At 34.8% G+C, this 21,813-nt stretch overlaps 1 protein-coding gene across 1 annotated transcript in view; it reads right to left on the reverse strand.

Annotated features, from left to right (window-relative positions):
- NDC80 (NDC80 kinetochore complex component) overlaps nt 1–21,813 on the reverse strand; it is a 50,932-nt gene that overhangs the window by 1,671 nt on the left and 27,448 nt on the right. Inside the window, exons 12-16 of the mRNA XM_046025283.1 lie at nt 20,329–20,481; nt 17,484–17,573; nt 6,530–6,622; nt 5,188–5,318; nt 2,983–3,085 (exon numbers count right to left, since the gene is read on the reverse strand). Coding sequence (XP_045881239.1) covers nt 2,983–3,085; nt 5,188–5,318; nt 6,530–6,622; nt 17,484–17,573; nt 20,329–20,481 — 570 coding nt within the window. The remainder of the gene's footprint in view (nt 1–2,982; nt 3,086–5,187; nt 5,319–6,529; nt 6,623–17,483; nt 17,574–20,328; nt 20,482–21,813) is intronic.

The following is a 21,813-nucleotide window of genomic DNA, read 5'->3' on the forward strand; positions in this document are numbered from 1 at the left end:
AAGGTCACATGATGAGATTCTGGATACACATGAATTTTGAGAGGATACTATTCAACTAGTATAGTACTAGTACTAACGGTGCTAGTCCTCTAGCACACAGTATAAAAATTCAACTTAATACCTAGAACGGAACTGCACCATTTTATTAGGGATTGCAAATTTGTTTTCTAAAATTGTTAACATCGGTTTGCAACCCCTGTAGTATAAATGAAAACTTGCACTTCTCTATGTTCTTGCTGGCATTTAGTATTCCCAAACTTTAATTTTTTTGCCAATTTCTTGAGGGTGGGAAGTGGTAGATCTTTTCCTGTTTATTGGCCAACTTAGCTTTCTGTGAAATTCCCATTCAAGTCTTTTGCCCACCTTCTGTACTTATTTTTCAGAGGTCATTATGTATCTGGATACTATTAGTTGTCTTAAAAAATTATTGCTTTGTGGCTTGCCTTTCCACTTGTAAAAAAAAATACACACACACACACATATATTTATTTATTTAGAGAGAGTAAACAATGGGGGGGAGGGGCAGAGGGAGAGGGAAAAGCGACTACTCAGTGAACAGGGAGCTGGATGAGGAGCTGATCCCAGGACCCTGGGATCATAATCTGAGCTGAAGGCAAAAGCTTGACCAACTGAGCCACCCAGATGTCCCTCCAGTTTTTTACTCTTTGTGTCTAATTTAAGAACTCCTTTACAACTCCTGAGGTGTAAAAATAGTGTCTATAATTTTTCTGAAAGTTAAAAATTTAGCCTCACATTGGGCTGCCTGGGTGGCTCAGTAGGTTAAGTGTCTGACTCTTGATTTCAGCTCAGGTCATGACCTCAGGGTTGTGGGATCGAGCCCCATTTTGGACTCTGTACTGGGAGCAGAGCCTGCTTAAGGTTCTCTCTCCCTGTTCCCCTGCCCCTCTCCCCAGCCCTCATTCTCTCTCCAAAAAAAATAAATTTAACCTTACATTAATGTCTTAATCCATCTTGAAGTGATTTTTGTTTACGGTTTAAGGTAGGAATCCCAAATCCATTAATTGAACAATTCATTTTACCCCACTAGTCTGCAATACAACCTCTCTTAAAAATATAACTTCTGTCTATGCTCATCCATCTTTTTCCAGACTCTGTCAGAGCTTGGTTTATATGCATCAGTACTACAATTGGTTCGTTATAACGGCTTTATAATAATTTCAGAACATCTTAACAGACAAAAAGATTTTGTGCCCTTCAGGAAGGGAGTAGTCTGGAACAGGAGTCAGCAACTTTTTCCTGTAAAGGTCCAAATAACAAATACTTTAGGCTTTGTGAACCAAATGGCCTTTGTTGCAACTGCTCAACCCCGCCACTGTAGTGGGAATGCAGCCATAAAGAATATGGAAGTGAATGAAGTGTCTGTGTTCCAGTAAAACTTATTTACAAAAGCAGCCTGTGGGCACAATTTGGCCTGTGGGCTGTACCTTGCACTCTCCTAGTCTAGAATATCAAGACACATACAGGACCTGCATGGGGCTACAACCAGGAACTGCTCAAGGAAACGTTTTACCTCAGAGGAAAAATATCCCATTTAAAGATACCATTAGATCCACAGTCCTCTGTTTTCTACAGTCTAATTTTATCACTTGTAAAATTTCCTCACATTAGGTTTTAAAGATGATTGGTTGACTTTAGGAACTCCTTCCATAGTTTACTGGCTATTTGTAATTTTTACATAGAGCAAAGTAAGTGCTCTGAAAATGCTGTCTGATCTTGAACAACAATGAACTAAATAGAAACTAAAACGTAATAATCATTAGGGTTTCAAATCTAACTTCATGTTAACTGAGTAAAACTTTAACAGTTGTGGTTTCCTTTCACATAAATCCCTTGTGATAAATCACTATCGGATTAACACTGAAGTCAAATTAATTGTTATAGATAATAGAGATGCAAAGATGTTGGCAATGATTTAGTACAACCCTCTCATTACACAGATGGAGAAAGTGAAGACCAAAAGCAGCAAAATGATACATATAAGTAGACTTCTCAATCTGAGCCAACCATCACAGGTTGTGAATGAATTTTCCTCTTATGCATTTATTATACATCATCCTTGAGAGAACAAGGAAGTAATTACTCATATAATTATCTGGTCTGTAGTTCAAATTAATAATACTTGTTGAAAAAGAACCTATGAAAGATTATAGAGCCACTAAGTGGGGAGAAGCCAGGTTTTCTGATGTAGGATCCAGCCCATTTTTCTTAGTTCTTTTCACCAAGCACTGAAGAACACTAGCAAACAAGAAAATGCAGTTCAATGTCTTTTAGGAGAGAGGAGGAGAAATAGCATGTCGTATGCTATTTTCAATAAATGGAAGACTAACAATGTGATATAATGAGGTCCTTTTCTCTTAAACTATTCACAATTGGAAATATATTATCACAATAGAGTACCCAGGAATTTTAAAGGTTAGCAGTTTAGCTTGGCTTCTGGGCTCTGTACATTATTAGGTTGGAGGAATGGTATTATTGTTGAACTTTTAAGCTATGCTTCACGTTTCATAAGTACTTTATTCTATATTTTATAAGTACTTTACACGAAATTAATGGAAAGGAAAAATATTTGTCATAACACATGCTCTTTCATCTTAATCTTACTGAAATCTTAAACGTATTGATATGTTTTCAGTATGTAGAATGTGGCCTGGCGCATGATTATATACTATTGATGTAATAAATACCATTATATGTTGTTTATGTTGTTGTTATATGAACATTATATGTTCATATATGTAACATTATATGTATGTTTATGTTGTTGTTATGTGAACAAAACAGATTGTTTTATGAAATGCAGATGCTCCTTACACACCACTAAACAGGACTTTTTTGATAACTTTTTACTAGAACATATTTTCCATAGAAATAAAATTTATCATTTAATTTCTATAGAAACAAAATAGAAATACAGTTTTAAAAAGCTTCATTAGAATGTAGGAAAGACCTTCATACACTTACCTCCACAGACCCTACATGTGTAGCAACCATCTCTAAAAGACGCTGCAAGTTATTTCCCACTTTTCGTCGTTCTTCAGTTGTGGTTTGCACAACTAGTTGGTATCTGTAGAATTAAAAACTCTTGCTTAAGTTGTTTAGGAAAAAAGTCCATCAGTTCTAGATAGCTCACTTCTTCTTTTCATATTCAATAAACTCAGACTGTGTTTGGTATATACACTGTTTGCTTCTCAGCCATTAAGATGGAAAAACATTTTCAAAGATCTTTTGCAAGCAACAAAACAAACCAGCACCAAAACCTTGTGCCTTAACATACAAAACTTGGGACCAAATGGTCTTCATTGAATCTCCAAAAGAGTTGTAAACTTAAATGCTTTCAGAGAGAAGGCATTCAATACATTTGAATGGGGAGTGGGAGTCTCGTTTTTTTTTTTTTATGTATGCAAATTCAAATTAAAAACAAAGACTGCAAGCCAAAAAAAATGCTTCAGCTGAGTTTTTTATCCCTAAACTACAAATAAGCAAATGAAGAGGTGTGATTTTCTTAAGAGTTGCACTTCTAATCTAAAAGTCAGAATTTTTTAGTTGAGGGTCACTTAATTAAGACTTTAAAAAAAGAGCCTATCGATTCATTATATTGACTTTCTACAGGTTGCATAAGAAAATTATATACACAAAGACAGAATACTCTTTAAAAAAGGATGTCACCATTTTAGTTACTGTTAATACACAATGTGGCTAAAACTCTTTCTATGTAAGTTTTTTTTTTTTTTTTTAGATTTTATTTATTTATTTGATAGAGATCACAAGTAGGCAGAGAGTCAGGCAGAGAGAGGAAGGGAAGCAGGCTCCCCACCGAGCAGAGATCCCGATGGGGGGCTTGATCCCAGCACCCTGGGATCATGACCTGAGCTGAAGGCAAAGGTTTTAGCCCACTGAGCCACCCAGGCGCCTTATCTATGTAAGTTTTAAAATAATATGGAAACCAAGAGGGAAAACTTGACAATGTGTAATTTGATAATGAAGAACTAAGAAATGTAACATATAGAGTTAGTTCTGCTGCTTGTTTGGAAACACATATTTGTTCCATTTGGATTGAAGTATTACATAGCAATTTGACCATAATGCAAATTGTATTTGCTTATGACATTTCTTTCCTTTTTTAAAGTCTGTTTATCTATTTATTTATTTATTTAATAATAAATCTATTTTATCTATTTATTTATTTTTAGTATCTCTACACTCAATTTGGGGCTCAAACTCACAATCCTGTGATCAAGAGTTGCATACTTTAAAAAAAAAAGTTGCATATTCTTCAGCTGAGTCATACAACTGTCCATACGCCATTTCCTTCTTGAGAAACACTAAATGAATGCAGAAAACTGCCCTCAGCTGAATCCAGATGCAAAGGAATATAAAAACATATAAACACACACCTCAAATGTGTACAAGCTCCCTCAGTTCATTACATTATGTGATGAGTCACATGCATCCACATCTCGTGTTAAAACTTCCCATCTGATTTTTGGATAATTTTCCTTCCACCTCATTTCAATAATTTAAAAGCTGCAACCCTTTGAATGCCCCTTTCCCAGGCAAACTTCAGGACTTTTTAAGATAAAGTGTCATATTTATCATAGCATTTATGTACTTCTTAAACATTTAACATGTGTACAATTGTGCTAACATTTAAGTTAGGTTCCCATCTTTTGTTTATGTGTGTCACTGACTGATTTTGAAGTGTTGTGCCCAATCCCAATTTTACTTTAAGTCCTGATTTTTTATTGCATGATTTTGCAGTGTGGTGATTATTATGAGGGCACATAATGTGTTACACAGCGCAATGATTATATAATTTATAGTATACAATTTGTTGTATATATAATTTCTAGAAAGTATAAATATCTTAAAAATAGTAACAAATAACCAAAGTATTTCAACTGATTGAAAATTTTATGCTGTTTTCAGTGTTTAAAAGCTATTAATTAGATGTAAAAATAAATGCTTTCTTAGGGAGCAATAGCTATAATAGTAGAATACATTTTGGGAAAGTATTTCAAGTTACAGGCTCTTTCTGTGTTCACTACTTCCTCTTTCCCAAGTAGCTCTATAATATAAATTAAAGCTAATAAACATAGATCTGGTTTTACAGAAATGTTAAATAATTAATCTGAAATAACATTATAAATCTTGGTTACATGAACTTACTCTCGCTGAATAGCATCTAATTCATTCATAGCTTCACTGAGGCCCTCATTAACAGCGCTCTCTAGCAGATGCTTGTGTTTCTCCAAGGACTCCAGCTCAATGGCACATTTTTTGTCCTCTTCTTCAGCTTCCTATCAAGATAAGCGCATGGTTATCATTTTTAATGTTTGTGTTCTATATACTCTATATACTATAATCCACATACCATATATATGTGACACATTAAAAAAATCAGGTTGCACCATTATTTATACTCTCAGAATGTGTACTGTTTTACATGTACAAGACTTTAAAAAGCTTCTTTGGAAATTTTATACTGTAAACCTAAATATGAGCTTCTCAACAGGTCTTATATGGAATTCATTCAGCGGTATTTTCAGGTAGGTACTATAGGAAACCTTAAGATAGTGATTTAAATATTTCCTATGATCATCAAGAGGTCTTTTATACATGCAAAAATGTGGGTAACTTTCACACTACCTTTATTTCACATATATGAAATATGCACAGGAAAAGGAGCCCAAAGTCATCAACTCTTAGGTTTTTTAAGATGAAATATGAAAGCCTTTCACTGAGGTGCTTTAAGGGGACAAATGCAAGTACTGTCATGGAGAACATATGAAAACAACAATGATTACCAACTGGCTCATATTTCACGTGTAGATCATATTACTGTGGTGTATTTTCTAAAAATTTTTCACTGCTTAACAAAATGTATAGGCCCTAAATGCAATACAAGGCCAAGAGAAAATTTCTAATTCCTAATATTTTGTTGGTGTAACTAAGTAAAAGATATTAGTATGACTAAAATTCTCTTGTAAGTTATATAAATGGTAATGAATAGTCACATGAGTGCTTCCCTAAGTAAAACACTGGTGAGAAGGTGGATGGATTAGAGGTGGTGGGAAAAGAATCCTGTTATTTTACCCACATTCTAAATTTCATATAAAATATCTTTGTGATTTGGCCAAGTTAGTCAGTTTGCTCTCTTTACAGGCAGTCACATACACAAAGCCTTATTGGAGGTTTATGCTTTAGGAGTACTTAACACTAAATTTCTAAAAAAGGTAGAAGAGATTACATTTAAAACATGTTTTGGTCTTACAAGGATACAGAATCTCATATTCAATTCTAAAATATTAACGAAACAGTACACGTGTTCTCGTGTGAAACAGCCCAATTCCAGGAAAAAAATCCTTTAAAAGGACAAAATAACTCTTTATAATAAGCTTTAGAAGATTAGACTAAACTTAAACACAAGCTATAGGATATAGCTTAAATGTTTACTTAGATGTAAGAATAGGTCAAAGCTTACCTACACAAACTGTGGCAAAGTTCTTACCTTAACCTTTTGTTGGTAAAGATCGTCCAGCTTCTGAACTTCTTCTTTCAGAGTTCTTACACTTCTCCTGCTTTCTGTTATCATTGTATTTAACTTGGAGAATAAAATTTGGGTTGAGCAATCATAACCATACACCAAAAACATTTTAGTAAGTTATAAAACTTTCATATTACTGATTGAACCATGTTATTTCTAGTCCTTTTGGATTCTCACCTATCATTTGTTTCTAGAATTTATTATTCTCCAAAGAGGAGTTAAATAAAAACAAACACACAAAAAGACATTTTTTTTTTTTAATGTACAATATTAAAATACAGAGTTAGTTACGAATAAAAAGTCTGGCTTAATTCCCAGTAAAAGAAGGATACCAGGTACTTTTCTACTAGTTGCTGTGGGTGTGTTTGTAAGCAATCTTATATAGTATTATAAATATTACATGTATTATATGCACTCTGACATTTTTATATTAACTTGTTAATACATATAAGTTGTTTTTGCCTTCTAGTTTTGAAGTCTAGATTTACTTAGATTTCCTCTCTTTTATTAGTTATCTAGCTTTCCATTTGTGTGTTTACTTTCTAGGATGTTAAAGAGAAGTTTTCATATTGATTTTATTGGATGTTTTCTAACTGGTTATTAATCAATGGATTCTCCCAAAGAGTAATAAATTTAACACATTTAATCTTATTAAAGTTTGAGCTTTAAGATCTGTTGAAACCAAAATTAAAGAAAAAAAGTGTTTCCAAAGTTACCAGAAATTAATATAGAATGTTTTCCAGCTTAAGAAAATATTTGCTGTAGGAAATAAAAAAAAAGAAAAATGTATCTATAAACTTGATCTTTCTTTAAAAGGATGATCAACACATACATGAAGTCACAAAAAAATTACGTATACATATTTTGAGGAGAAATTTAGTGAAGCAATTGTTGTTTGGCATATGATAGGACAGTAAAGTGACTATATGTTTATTAGAGAAACTTGCATATACTTCTCATTCAATTATCTATCAAAAGTCTCTTTATAAAGAATATTCTTTTTCTATTTTACAAATGAGAAGAGTTGGCCAGTGTGAATACTATTCACATAGGATCATACAGAGAGCATATGACCAGAACTCCAACCTAGACATTCTAACTCCAAGGACTTTTTCTACATTTTTTTCTTTTTTCCCCCTACTTTTCCTGACTTTTCAAGTTATTTAAAGACTAGAGGGGAGCCTGGGTGGCTCAGCTGCTTAAGCGTCTGACTCTTGATCTTGGCTCAGGTCATGATCTCAGGGTCATGGGATCAAGCCTGTGTTGGGCTCTATGCTGGGCATGGAGCCTGCTTAAGATTCTCTCTCTCTCCTCTCCCTCTGCCTTCTCCCTGCCTCCCCAAGACTAAAGTTACTGAAACTATTCGAGCAGAAAATTTTTCTCTACCCTTAGGGTTCTTTTGGCTGGTTTAAGAATTTAACTGACATAAGACTGATTAACAGGAGAAAACCAAATTTAATTTTGTATGTATGGGGAATGCACAAAGACATGAGATTCTAAAGACAAACAAAAGGAAGTATATTTGTCATCGTGAGCTAAAGATAAGGGGGTAGGGGTCTGGGATTTCAAGAAAAGGAAAGCAATTCATAGGAAGATGGAAGAGTTAATGTTTGGTAAACAAATGTTTTCTAGGCCACACAGACACAAATGAGACATAGAGAGGAATTTTAAGAAAGAGACTTTGCTAAGTTCCTCACTGTCTACCATCCCTAGTTATCTATGGTGATAGCTCCCTTCTGGGAGGAGGGCCTTTAATTCCTTTAGGCAGTTAGGGGGTAGGTGGAGATCAAAGTTTCTTCCAGAGTCTTTTGGGTATTGAATACTTTCAGTTCTGAATAAGCTGCACGCCACAGTGGCACATCTTGGGGTGATTCGCCCTTGACACCTACACTATAAACTTTCCGTTTAAAGATATGTTACTTCTGAAGAAAGTGCTGAATTAAACAAGTTGTTTCATTAAATTTATCTGCGGTAAGACCATTGCATAGCCAAATAATCAGAACTTCCACCAGGAAGTCATGTTTGTCAAAATCATGTTTACTTAATCTCTGAGCAGCTTCTAACTTTCATGTGAGCTTTGCTAAAATTTCAACAATTAAACATTTCCAACTCTCTCCCAACCCTATTACAGAAATATACATTTCCACTGTAGTAAATAACGGAAAAATTAAGGAAAATAAAAATTACTAATAATTCTATAATCCCAAAGAACTGTTATTATTTGGTATACTTCCTCCAGTATTTCGTTCATTCATTCAGTAAACAACTGTCCAACAGCTTATAAGCAGAGAAGATATCATTAGTTACTTTAGTTAGAAAATTTTTTTCTTCTGTCACTGAGAAGACTAGAAGCCACTAGATTGGATTTCCATCACTTCCTGTCTCCTAACAACCAAAATATTTCTTACAAGACCCTTCTTCCTTCCGTCAGTTTCAGGATGCATGATACCCATTTCCTCATGAAGAGAACCCCTTTACTTCTTCTCTAGACCCCAAGCCTTGGTATTTCTTCATGAACTACATTCAAATCCATCAATACCTTTCACTCCTAATTTTTTAAACTTTACCCTCTTTTCCTTGAACTCATTCTTTCCCCTTTAAACTCAAACAACCCCTCCCTCCCCCCTGCAAAATGAAACTCTTTCCCATACACTACTTTCTAACTACTGTTCCATCTTGTTTCCTTAGACTCAAATTTTGTGATTATCTAATTGTAGCATTCCATAGAAAGTAGACTATTAATACTATAGTATCTTCTGCTACTACCACTCAAATTTCAATCCACAGCAATACGCTTTCTGGCTCCTCTGCTTCATGAAATTGCCTTTGCAAAGATCACCATTAACAAATTGTTTGCTAAAGTCAAAGAACACCTTTTATGATTTATAACTGAGTAACATTTTTAGTTGATCACTTCCTTCTGAAATTCCCTTTCTTGGTTTCTACGACCATGGAAGCTCCTGGTTTTCTCTTTAAGTCTTGGGAAGTCCTTCTAACTCTTCCTTATAGATTTCTCTTTCTCTGTTTGTACTTTGGATGTGAATGTTCTCCCAGGATTCTGATCTTGGCTGTATTCTCATCTGCTCATTTGGGAGAGCTTGCTCTTTCATTTATACACCTGGGAAATTTCTTGGCTTTAATTAAATGCATGCTAAGTAATACATATTATATCTATGTACACAGTCCAACCGCCTACAGGACAGTCTCCACTCTGATGTTCTAGAGATCTGAAACTCAGTATATCCCAGACTGAAATTCTTTATTCTACAACCTTCTCTTGTATTCTTTATCAAGGGTCTAGAATATCACCACCAAAAGATTCTCTCCTTGACCAAACTACTCAGCTCTTCTGAACTCTCTTCTCAAATAGAGTTTCTCTTTGGCTTCTGTGTTTGTCTTTGATTGTCCAGTTTTAGCAAGTATCATGCTTAAGACAGTTTAATTAGAATCCCTAACCTCAATATCTAATCAAGTCCCTTCAGTATCCTCCAGCTGGTGTTTGATCACCTTGGCCTACTTTCAGCAAGAACACTATTAGGCTGGTTTAGATAGTATCGTCCCTTACCCCTATTAGGCTGGTTTAGATACTATTGTCCCTTACCCCTAGAGTTTCTTCTCAGTAATTCTTTTTTTTTTTAAAATTTTTATTTATTTATTTTTTTTTTATAAACATATAATGTATTTTTATCCCCAGGGGTACAGGTCTGTGAATTGCCAGGTTTACACACTTCACAGCACTCACCATAGCACGTACCCTCCCCAATGTCCATAACCCCACTCCCCCTCTTTCAACCCCCTCTCCCCCCAGCAACCCTCTGTTTGTTTTGTGAGATTAAGAGTCACTTATAGTTTGTCTCCCTCCCAATCCCATCTTGTTTCATTTATTCTTCTTCTTCTCAGTAATTCTTTAACCACTGATCTGCACTCTACTCTCCTTGGTTACAATCCCCTTTTTGTTGTTGTTGTATTTGGAGTTGAGCCCGATCTCTCTCACCTACTATAAAACCTCTTTGTAATGGTCCCCCTTAAATGAAGTCCACCTTACTTCCTTTAACAAGTGTCATAAACAATTTTTTCTTTAACATCATATACCAAAGCTAGACATCTGAACATTCTTAATTCCTCTCTTCTGTAACCTTCACATCCAAATGGACCAGTAAATTGCATTGTTTCCATCTTTAAATCTCTTTTTTCTACCCTCACTGAAATAGCCTTGGATTGAGTCTTTACCATTTATCACTTGGGATACTGTTAGGTCTCTGAAATGTATGCCTCTAGTTTCATGTACTTCTAAACTAGCCTTCATACATTATGGGGCTTACTGTAATACAAGGGTGTTATGCCCTGACTTAAAAATCTTCAGGGGTGCCTGGGTGGCTCAGTCAGTTAAGCGTCTGACTTTTGATTTTGGCTCAGGTCATGATCTCAGATTGTGGGATTGAGCCCTGCCAGGCTCACATCCAAAAGGACCACTGAATTACATTGTTTCAATCTTTAAATATCTCTTTTACATCCTTACTGCAATAGCTTTGGTTTAAGTTTTTTACTATTTATCATTCAGGATACTATTAGGCTTCTAATTGTCTCTTTCCCCTTCTGCAGTCATTTGGAGCTCTTTTCTATTTGCTAAATGGGATGCTGCCTGACTCATGAATTGTTGAACAAAGTCAATTAGATCTTCAGATTTATTCGCTTCTTTACAAAACTAGAAAATGCGACTCTAGAAGCATTTCAAAGCTTATCTGTTTCTTTTTACCAGTCCCCAAACCTTTCCTATTTATTTTAAAAGTCTTGTAACTTGTATTCTTTCCCCATGTCTTTGAGATATAAATGTTAAAGTACAACTTCAGGGATAATTCATATCAGGAAAAAAATGAAAAAAGAAAACATCATTTAAAACTTAGTTTAAGCCATCCAATCAAGTAGTCTTAAATTACTCTATCTACCAGATAAACAACTTATATACAAATTCTTTTTAACTAGTAAAACAGAGGCCAGAAGGTCTCTGTTTATATCTATATGTTTATGTGTGTCTATTGTAAGTGCGTTAAAGGTGTGTGGTATTTTTCTACCTCTAAAATTAGTTTGTAAAAAAGCTCTATTTAATTGACCTAAACTAAGTGCTTAAATAAATTCAGTTTTCATAAAAAGTAAAAAAAAAAAAAAAAATACAATGGAAACTAACCTAAATGCTTTCTGAATTCACATCACCTAAGAAAATATTCATTATTAAGGTTAAGTTTGTTTGATTTAACTAAAATAAACTTTTCTTTCAAGTTATAAACATTGAATAAAATGCATACATACAAGTCTTATTCCACCTGGGTTTATTGATCAAATCAGTTTATGTTATCTCTTTACAAAATTTGTCAGCAAGAAAAATTATCTTGGGATGATGACTGACTTTGTCTAATGTCTAATGAAATTTTGGTTGGTAATCTAAACACAGTAAAGAACAAGCAAATTAAAGGGATATAAAAAGATAAAAAGTTTTTAGGTGAACTTTTAAAGTTTCCCCAAATCTTTTTGGTAACCTGGAAACTTAAAGTTTTGCTAGGTTAAGTTAAATGATTAGTTAAGTTAAATTCATTCACTATTCAGATCATTTCCAAATAAGATAAAATACTAGCACAGTAGTTACTGAATATTGGTTTATCTACTTTTTAATTCCTTTTACACAGGAACTAAAGATATGTGGATTTACTAATAAACACGTGTCATGTCCCTGACAAATTTTCTGTGAGAAAACACGTTTCTAGAAATCATAAAGAAATATTTATTAGTCTGCTAATCTACAGAATGGTAATGTAAAAGATGGTTTATAATTTCTTACTTCTTAGATTTCACTAGAAATTAAAAGTTTCTAATGGCAGAAATTTTAATATGTATAATTAAAATGGTAGAAATAATAAGAGAAGGACATTCTACGTGTGGTCAAGGTTGTAAGATTGGAATGAATTTAATTAAGAAAAAGAGGGTTTTTTTTTTGGTCTTTTTCTTTTTTTAAGATTTTACTTATTTGTTTGATAGAGGAGAGAGAGCACAAGTGCACGTGTGTGTGGGGGCGGGGAAGGGGCAGAGGGAGAGGGAGAAGACAACTCCCTGTTGAGCAGGCAGCCCCATATGAGGCTTGATTTGTACACCATGCTTACAAGTCTCCAGTAAAGCAATTTTAAAAAGAGATTTTACGGTCAATCGCTTTTCTTGCTATTCTTATGTAAATAATGAGACCAAGTTTAATGCAAATAAATTACTTTTACCGTGTTTATCTTCAGTAAATATGGGTATAATTGCAGAGAGAAAAATTAGGTTTGAACCTTTGTAGATATTAAATTATAATCCTGTTATATTTGAGGTTTTGTTATATACCTATAAATCAGACTAGGTCTTAGATTATTCTAATTTCCTCACACATCTGACTATGACTTTCCAAATTAATGTTTCCAATTTTCTCCTCTGACTTCTGATTTGGAATTACTAAGAACAAAGACTGCCTTGAATCTCCTTGAAAGAGACTATTACTACTTCCTTACCACTCTGATGGCAGCAAAACTTCAGGGACCTGAACCCTAGACATAGCGTCTCACAGCTGAAGAAGGTTCTGCCTGACATTTGGTCCTGTGCAAAAGATGGAGACCTCCAAAGCAAATTAAGATTAACTAAGAAGAGAAGTAGTTGACAGTAAGATAGACTGTTTCCTCCCAAGATGCTGGATCAGGACTTCATACCTTATCTAAACATGACACCCTCTATCCTTTTCTTTCTTTACTTTGGCATTGGCTTGGAAAGATAAAGCCATCATCTGTATTTCCTAGGCCACTGCTAAGGGAGGTTTTCTCTGGTATTTGGAACAACTTTTAATTTCAGGCAAGGAGAAAACCTAGCTGACCCCTGGTTTGTACGGGTGAATGCAGCAATCCCTGTGATTTAATCCATTAATGGGACAGCCTTACAGGAATGATTTGGGCCCAAACAGGGTTTTTCTTTGTCTGTGGTGGTTATTATTCTGGCTGGGCCTATGAATGCCTGAATGGCTAATATATAATTGAGCAATGCTTCTTAGGTTATTTAATTGTGCCTCTAACTATCCACAAACTGAGATACCTCACTGGTCACCACCCTAAATTTAAATTGTCAAGGCAGAAGGGATTTACATGACTCAAAGGCATTCATGACTCAAAATTAGCTTACTTTGACTCTGGCCAAAGTTGTTCTTGGTAATAGGATAGCCCTTGATTATCTTTTAGCCAAGGAGGGAGGTACTTGTGTTGAGGTCAACATTACCTGCTGCACCTGGACTAGCAATTCTGGGGATGCTGAAAATCAGTTATGTAAGATCACTGAGGAAGCCACTTTTAAAAAGGTGACTTAGTGTCGGTCCTGGGGATCATGGTTGTAAAGGCACTACAAACACTGGGAATTACCTTATTTATTATAATCATAAAAATTTACTAGTGTGTTGTAGTCTCTCAAAAGCTTTAAATGTATGTTTGCAGTCTTGAACTACCAAGCAAATGATCTCCCTAGGACTGGCCAGTCTGGAGTTTCCTGGTTAACATGAGTGAGGTAATCCACCCTTAATAAGACCCTTTATCTTTCAAAGGGAGGTGAAATCTGGCCTGAAATAATTTTTTTTTTTATTTTTTAGTTTATGACTTCCTTGTCCTGCCTTAAAAATTGTTTTCCTTTCTGTAGTCCTTTAGAGCTCTTGTCTACTTGCTAAATGGGATGCTGCCCAATTTCTGACTTGCTGAATAAAGCCAATAAGATCTTTAACTTTACTCAGCTGGAGTAAATTTAACATTGTTTGGAGTAAGTTTAACATTGTTTTAGTTATTTTAATTCATTAATTTATGATTAACCATTACTATTTCATTTTTTTTAAAAGATTTTATTTATTTATTTGACAAACAGAGATCACAAATAGGCAGAGAGGCAGGCGAAGAGAGAAGGGGAATCAGGCTGCCCACTGAGCAGAGAGCCCAATGAGGGGCTCAATCCCAGTACCCTGGGATCATGGCCTGAGCCAAAGGCAAAGGCTTTAGCCACCCAGGCGGCCCTAGCCATTACTATCTCAAATAGCTCTTTTACCTTATGCTATCTTAATTTGGTTAAACTATCAAATTTTAAAACCTGTTTTAGTCTTTAGTCTTTGAAGTATATGACATTACTGAGCTTTCCTTTTTCTCCCCTAGTTTTGAGATATAACTAATATATACCATTGAATAGTTTTAAGGTGTACAAAATAATGATTTAATATATGTATATAATATGAAATAATTACCAGTTAATTTAGTTAGAGGCAGAGCTTTCCTGAAAGTCTTCCCTACTTTGGCTTTTATAGCATTTTTCTTCCTGTAACTGTTCTCTATTTTATCCACTTCTTCTTCATCTTTTTTTTTCTTTTTTTAAGATTTTTATTTGAGAGAGAGAGCATGAGAAGGGGTAGGGTCAGAGGGAGAAGCAGACTCCCTGCTGAGCAGGGAGTCTGATGGGAGACCAGATCCTGGGAGTCCAGGATCATGACCTGAGCTGAAGGCAGTCACTTAATCAACTGAGCCATCCTCCAGGTGTCCCTTGTCCTCTTCTAAGAGTTTTTCCCAGAATCTCCTTCCTTTGTCTCTCTTAAGTAGTGTTGTTTCTCAAGATTTGATCCTCTGCCACTTTCCTCTACATAGTCTCAGAAATATCATCCACATTTGGGTTTAAGAACCACCTATATGGTAAAGACTCTGAAATCTGTATTTTCAGACCTAATCTCTCCCCATGTTCTGAATCTATTACTTTGGCTTCCTTTTGGATGTCTGTGTTCTGTAGCTCAATATCACCAGTACTGGGCTGGTTAGTTGCACTCATTTTTCCTCCCCAAGGCTGCCCACACTGGAAAAAATGGAAGTTACTGTTGGTACTTCTTTCCCTCCCAGCTTTTACAGTCTGCCAAAAATTTCTTGAGGTCCACCTCAACATTTCCTAAATCTGTCCCCTTCCTTCTATTGCCACTGTAATACTTTGGTTTAACTTCTTAACAATTTCAGGTGCTTCCCCACAAGCCACTTTTTTCTATGACCAAAAGGGTTTTGAAAAATGCGAACCTGATTAGTGTAACTGCAGGTCAGCCTTTTCCTCCAAATGGGAGTTTATACTTCATTCAAACTTGTTATATTTATCTACAGCCTATACTATAGTATAGTATACTATAGTATAGCCTATACTATATAGTAGGCATTAAAAAAAAAAAAGTTTTATTAATTCCAGAGAGATAGAGAGAGAGCGTGAGCATGGAGGGCAGTGGGCAGAGAGAGAATCTCAAGCAGACTCCCCACTGGGCATGGTGGAGTCCTGACCCAAGGACCCTGAGATCATGACCTGAGCTGAAATCAAGAGTCAAGGATTAACCAACTGAGCCACCCAGGTGCCCCACCTATAGTAGGCATTTTATAACTCCCTGGGGTGTCCCTTCCAAGTTTTCCTGCCTACGGCTTTTAAAAAGTTTCAAGTCAGTTTGAAAGTCTGCAGGTTTAGTGCCCATTCCAACGAAAGAGAGAAATCAAACTGAAGGAACTTAAGTGAAGACGTCATCTTAAATAACCCACACATCTGCAGAGTACCTGTTAAAGTAGTCCTATTTCCTTATCTTCTTTCCATTGTGTGATGTTATAGAAACCCCAAATTATAATAACAATAGTATCATGAAAAGGCCCACTTATCTAATGTTAAAAAGTTTGCTATATTTTTTTGAGGAGTGGGAATTCTTTCTAATACAAAGTAAGTTTTGATAGAATTTGTTAACTTGAAAAAAATATGGGTTAACTTGCATAATTTGTGAAATGCATAGGTTTTATTTCCAGATGAGAAAAACAAATTTCTATTCTGAGTAAAGACAGGATTTTGTACCTTGAGATGCCACAGTACTAGTTGAAGAGCTGAATTAACTAGGGTTTCCTTCAGTTGTTTGGTGTCATAGAAACAATACCTTTTGTGTGCAGTTGAGAAGTAGCTTCTTAATCAACTTTAACAATACTTAAAGGTTACTGAATCAATAGTAATGTTATCTTTCAGGGATATTGGTTATATTAAATTTCAAGTATCTTAGAAGGAACTTTCTGAAACCTATTTTTGGAAATAGACTTCTATTGGCATTTGAGTTCCCCTGAATTTCATAGTGCAGGATGAAAAATGTGGTTAATAAAAATCTCTTAATTTATCATAGCTACTTTGCCTCAAGCCCCAAGTGATACATATCTACTTTTAAGGTAGCCATCTCAAATTCCTCAGTATAAAGAGATATTAAGGGGCACCTGGCTGGTTCAGTCCAAAGAACATGCAAATCTTGATATCAGGGTTGTAAGTTTGAGCCCCATTTTGGGTGTAGAGATTTACTTAAATAAATATAAAACTTAAAAAGAAAAAGGGATATTAAATTATCTGAAGCTGAAGGAGATAATTTTCCATTTATTTTTATTTTTATTAAAGATTGTATTTACTTATTTGGCAGAAACAGACACAGCAAGAGAGGGAACACAAGCAGGGGGAGCAGGAGAGGGAAAAGCAGACTTCCTGCTGAGCAGGGAGCCCAATGTTGGGCTCCATCCCAGGACACCCGGATCATGACCTGACCTGAAGGCAGACACTTAATGACTGAACCACCTAGGCGCCCAGGCAATTCTTCATTTAAAATCAAGGATAATTTACTCAGTATTTTATTATTTCATCATCAACGACACGTGAAGCCTAGGATGTTTATTTTAAAAGTTACTTCAAATGTTTCTAAGTCAAGGGTATACACAATTCTCCTTTTACATAATATCTTAAAAATTCATTACTTAAAAGCTACAAATTCTTCCTTAGAAACCACAAACCATCTTTAAGAGTTAAAAATCTTATTTTTGCTTTTAAAAACTCTATTTTGTCACCTTACCTGTTCTAAAGTATCCTCTAACCCCATTTTTTTATTTAGAGCTTTATTAATTTCTTCTTCAGTTTGGTTCAAGAGTTCCTTGAGTGGTACCTATAAAATACATAGGAATATGGGTTACATATGATATATGTAAGTACAAAAGCTCTCATGAAGCATCTACGTATTGTGATAGAAGGAGCCACTTTTGGAGGGGAAAAAAGTGAAGCCATTTAGTTTTCACACTAAATTAATACACCATAAATAAGACAATAAAAGTAACTTTTTTCTTTAAAGATTTATTTATGAGAGAGAGAGAGACAGCAGCATGCAGGGGTGGGGCAAAGGAAGAGGGAGAGAATCTCAAGTAGACTCCCTACTGAGTAAGAAGTCTAACTCCAGGCTTGATCTTTCTACTCTGAGATTATGACCTAAATAGAAACCAAGATGATGCTCAACCTAGTGAGTCACCCAGGAGTGAAAATAAAACTAATTTTCAATGTAATTTCTGCAACTATAGAATGCAACTTGCTTTTGGTTTTGAATACTTGCAAAATTTTAGATTTGCTTATGGATTCTGGGGATTCACCGCTATTATTCAAATATTTTATAAATACACTTATTTTAATGAGTGTCTTTTCTGAAAACAATTTATATTTTTCTCTTAATCCTTTTCAACTGTTTAATCTTAAAATTATCTGCTTGTATTTCTTCTTTCTGCTATTCATTGGAATTCTGCTAGAATAGCAAGACTTGGAACATAGCGTATGTCCACCAGCAGCGACTGACTGGTTGAATAAGCTACACAATGAAGACTCAGAGACTGCAAAAAGAACCACAAACTCCTCGACATACTACTGCAGAAAGATCGCCAGGGTGGGTTTTTCTGTGAATAAAGCAAGATGGGTATCCAGCATAGGCAAATTCTTACCAGTTTATTTAAGAATGATGAAAGTCAGAAACAGCCAGAAGGAAAAGATGCATAAGGCAAGGTACTTGGGAAGGGGGGCAAAGCTTCCATACCCTCTGGGTGTGCCCTGCACTTCCATGTGTTCACCAACCTTGAAGCTCTTATTGCTTGTATTTCTTATGCTTATCCTCTATTCTACTAATTTTCTTTTGACACAGTACCTCATTGTTTCCTATTATTATTATTTTTTATTGACATCAAACTCACTCTTTAAAATGATTGAATTGAAATAATTTAAAATGAATTTAATATAAAACTACCTCTTTTAAAGCATACAGATAAGTGACATTTAATACATTCAGTGTTGTATAAACACCACCTCTCATTCCAAATCATCATCACCAAAAGGAAACCCTGTGTTACTACGTTTTTTAGTAGGTCTTCTGAAGTTACTGTTTTTAATTTTGGTGCTCTTTTTTGCAAGATGCAATGCCTTTTTTTTTTTTTTAAGATTTTATTTATTTATTTGACAGACAGAGATCACAAGTAGGCAGAGAGGCAGGCAGAGAGAAGGGGGGAGGGTGGGAAGCAGGCTCCCTGTGGAGCAGAGAGCCTGATGTGGGGCTTGATCCCAGGACCCTGAGCTGAAGGCAGAGGCCTTAACCTACTGAGCTACCCAGGTGCCCCGATGCAATGCCTCTTTAAGAACTCTTCTCCAAATACTACTTGTAACAGTTGGGGTTGCACCTTCTGGATGCTATTTCTATTTTTATTGTTCTATTATTATGTAAAACTATTTCCAGAGATCATAGTAAAACCTTTCCTCTTTTCTTAGAATATGAATTCTTTTTATACTGGGTAATCCTTTCTACACTGATTTGAAGCAGGTAATTATTTTCTTACATCAGTGTCAAATTACTCAAAATAGTGGTGCATAAACTATCTGGCTGCCAGCCTGTCTACCTGTCTACCTAGCTATTGCTTGAGAAACAATTCAGTAAAAGACTGTATGTTTACTGGATGGATTTTTTCTATTGAAAATGAGTCTAGCTTTATTTAATCTAAGTCTGTTCACCAATAAACTGTGCTCTCTGGAAAGGCAGGAATTGTATCTTTCTGGGTATTTCATCTCCAACACCTAGCTGGTGGGGAGCATAGTATGTATTTAATCAATAATTTATTGAATGCATGAATGATTCTCAAGGGAAAAATGCATAGCTTTAGACCCTGACATTCTTTATTAAAAAACTAAATATTTCGAAAAGTGTCATTTTTGAGGGGGCCACTAAAATACTAAAATCTGTGAATAATTGAGAAGATGCAATATTATGATTTAAAAATTTTCTTCTATAAATTATATCCTTGGCCATATTTAAAAATTATGTGCAGATTTTTCATTATTGACTGCTGGTGTTACTTAATCCCCTATTATATTTTATGCCTTCACACATGACTTCATGAGTGTCCTTGTGCCTGAAGCTCTTTCCCACAGACCATCCCAATATATACCTTATCTTTCAAGATTTCATTCCAGGTTCACCATCTCTAGGGACACTTTTCTTACCCCCAGTTCTGGCAAGAATTGATCTCAATAACATAACTTGTGAACATTTCTAATAAAGCACATGTATAGCAATGATTTATTTACTTAACAGCAAGGGTCAGGTAATTTTTCTCTTTATAATCTTGGTGTCTATATTAAATATAATCAAAGTTTCTATTGGCTAGGTGAGTAAATAAAGTAGGTAGAAAGGAAGAAAAGGCTTTATAATTCAAAGAGAATGGTACAATAAAGACTTTTAAATACCAAAACAAAGGAGGATTAAAAGTTTCAGTGTTTTATTTCTGTGTCAGTTCTCATTTATGAACATGCTGAAGTTTAAACTCTTACTTATAAGTACATGAATAAGACATTAGTCATATCATTTAAAAATCTTTTGAACTACTCATATTACTTACATAAACTTGAGCTCTGTATTTGACAAGGCAGTTGGCACCAGCTTCAGGATTAAACTTAATTTCAAAGTCATAACCTTTGGAATTTTCAGCACCCTTAGGGATAAGTTTTAATTTTCTGGCCAACTTGTGATACTCTGATAATTGTGTTTCAATCTGTAAGAAGAGAACACAAAAAGAAACATTAAAGTAAACCAAACAGCCCCTTTCCCTATGGTTTTCAATTGGCATTTCTGCAATTATACATAAAAATTACAGTATTTTTTGTAGTTTAGTAATTTGGTTTATTTTAGTAGTAAGGGTGGCAGTTTTAAAATACAAAGAATGAAAGACTTTATTCACTAAATCTGAAAGATAATTTAAAAATTATAATTAATTAGTAAGCAATATACTACTCTTCTTTCACTTACTGGATAGCTTGGAATGAGAATCCATATTTAGGTATTAATTAAAATTTACTTTTTAAATTGTCAGAGAAATTATGAAACCAAACAAACCTTGGTATCATCAATGTACAAAATAAAACATTTCATTTCTTCAAAATAAGTGAAATGCAATCATAGAAGTCACAAATGTCATTTTAACAAAAATATTTTAATAACAATTCCGTATTTCCTGGTCTCCTTCCCTTCCTTCAGGGCTCTGTTCAAATTACATCATCAGAAAGGCTTTTGCTTTGTTTTTCTCAATCCTCTTTATTTTTATTCAGAGCACTTACTAATACCTGACATATTTATTTATTTACTTTCATTGTAAGCTCCATGAAAGCAGTCCCCTCAGGACTCAGAACAGTGCTTGGCATTTAGGAGGTACCCAGTATTTGATTAAATAAATGAATTTGCAGAGTCTAGACAATTTATTTTCATACTGCTTCCTCCATTTCATTTTCTCACTGTTGTTACCCATCTAAAAAACTGAAGACTTTGAGTGAAAGAATGCAATGGGGGAAGAGCACCCACTGAAACTTAATTTGTAATTTCCAAAAATTTATCAGCTCTCAAAAGGAAGTCTACTTATATATTACACTTAAGATTTTTAAAAGTTACTTATTTATTCATTTAAGTAATTTCTACACCCAAAGTGGGCTCAAACTCATGACCCCAAGATCAAGATTTATAAGATCTTCAGATGAGTTAACCAGGAGCCCCACATTTAAGATTTCTTACTAATGAATCAGGAAATGATTTCAACTACTCTAATTTGTAATACAGTAGCTCCCTAGGGATTACTAAAATGTGTAAGCTCTGTTTGTCCTTATACTAAATGGTTTTATAGGTAGTTGCTTCCGTTCTTCACTAGCAGTTTATTTATCTGAATGAAAACAGTTTCCACAAGCCCATGCACTTTACCATGTCTAACTGCAGGGAGAGCAAATGTGTGGCACATTTATTCTTCCCACAAGCAACTCAGAGAGTGAAAACCGATCACACATTTTCCTGATGAGCAGATGTTTGGCTCAATGGTTATCTTAACATAGAGATCTAAAAA

Source organism: Meles meles, chromosome 12 (assembly GCF_922984935.1).
Source record: "Meles meles chromosome 12, mMelMel3.1 paternal haplotype, whole genome shotgun sequence".
Lineage (NCBI taxonomy): Eukaryota > Metazoa > Chordata > Mammalia > Carnivora > Mustelidae > Meles > Meles meles.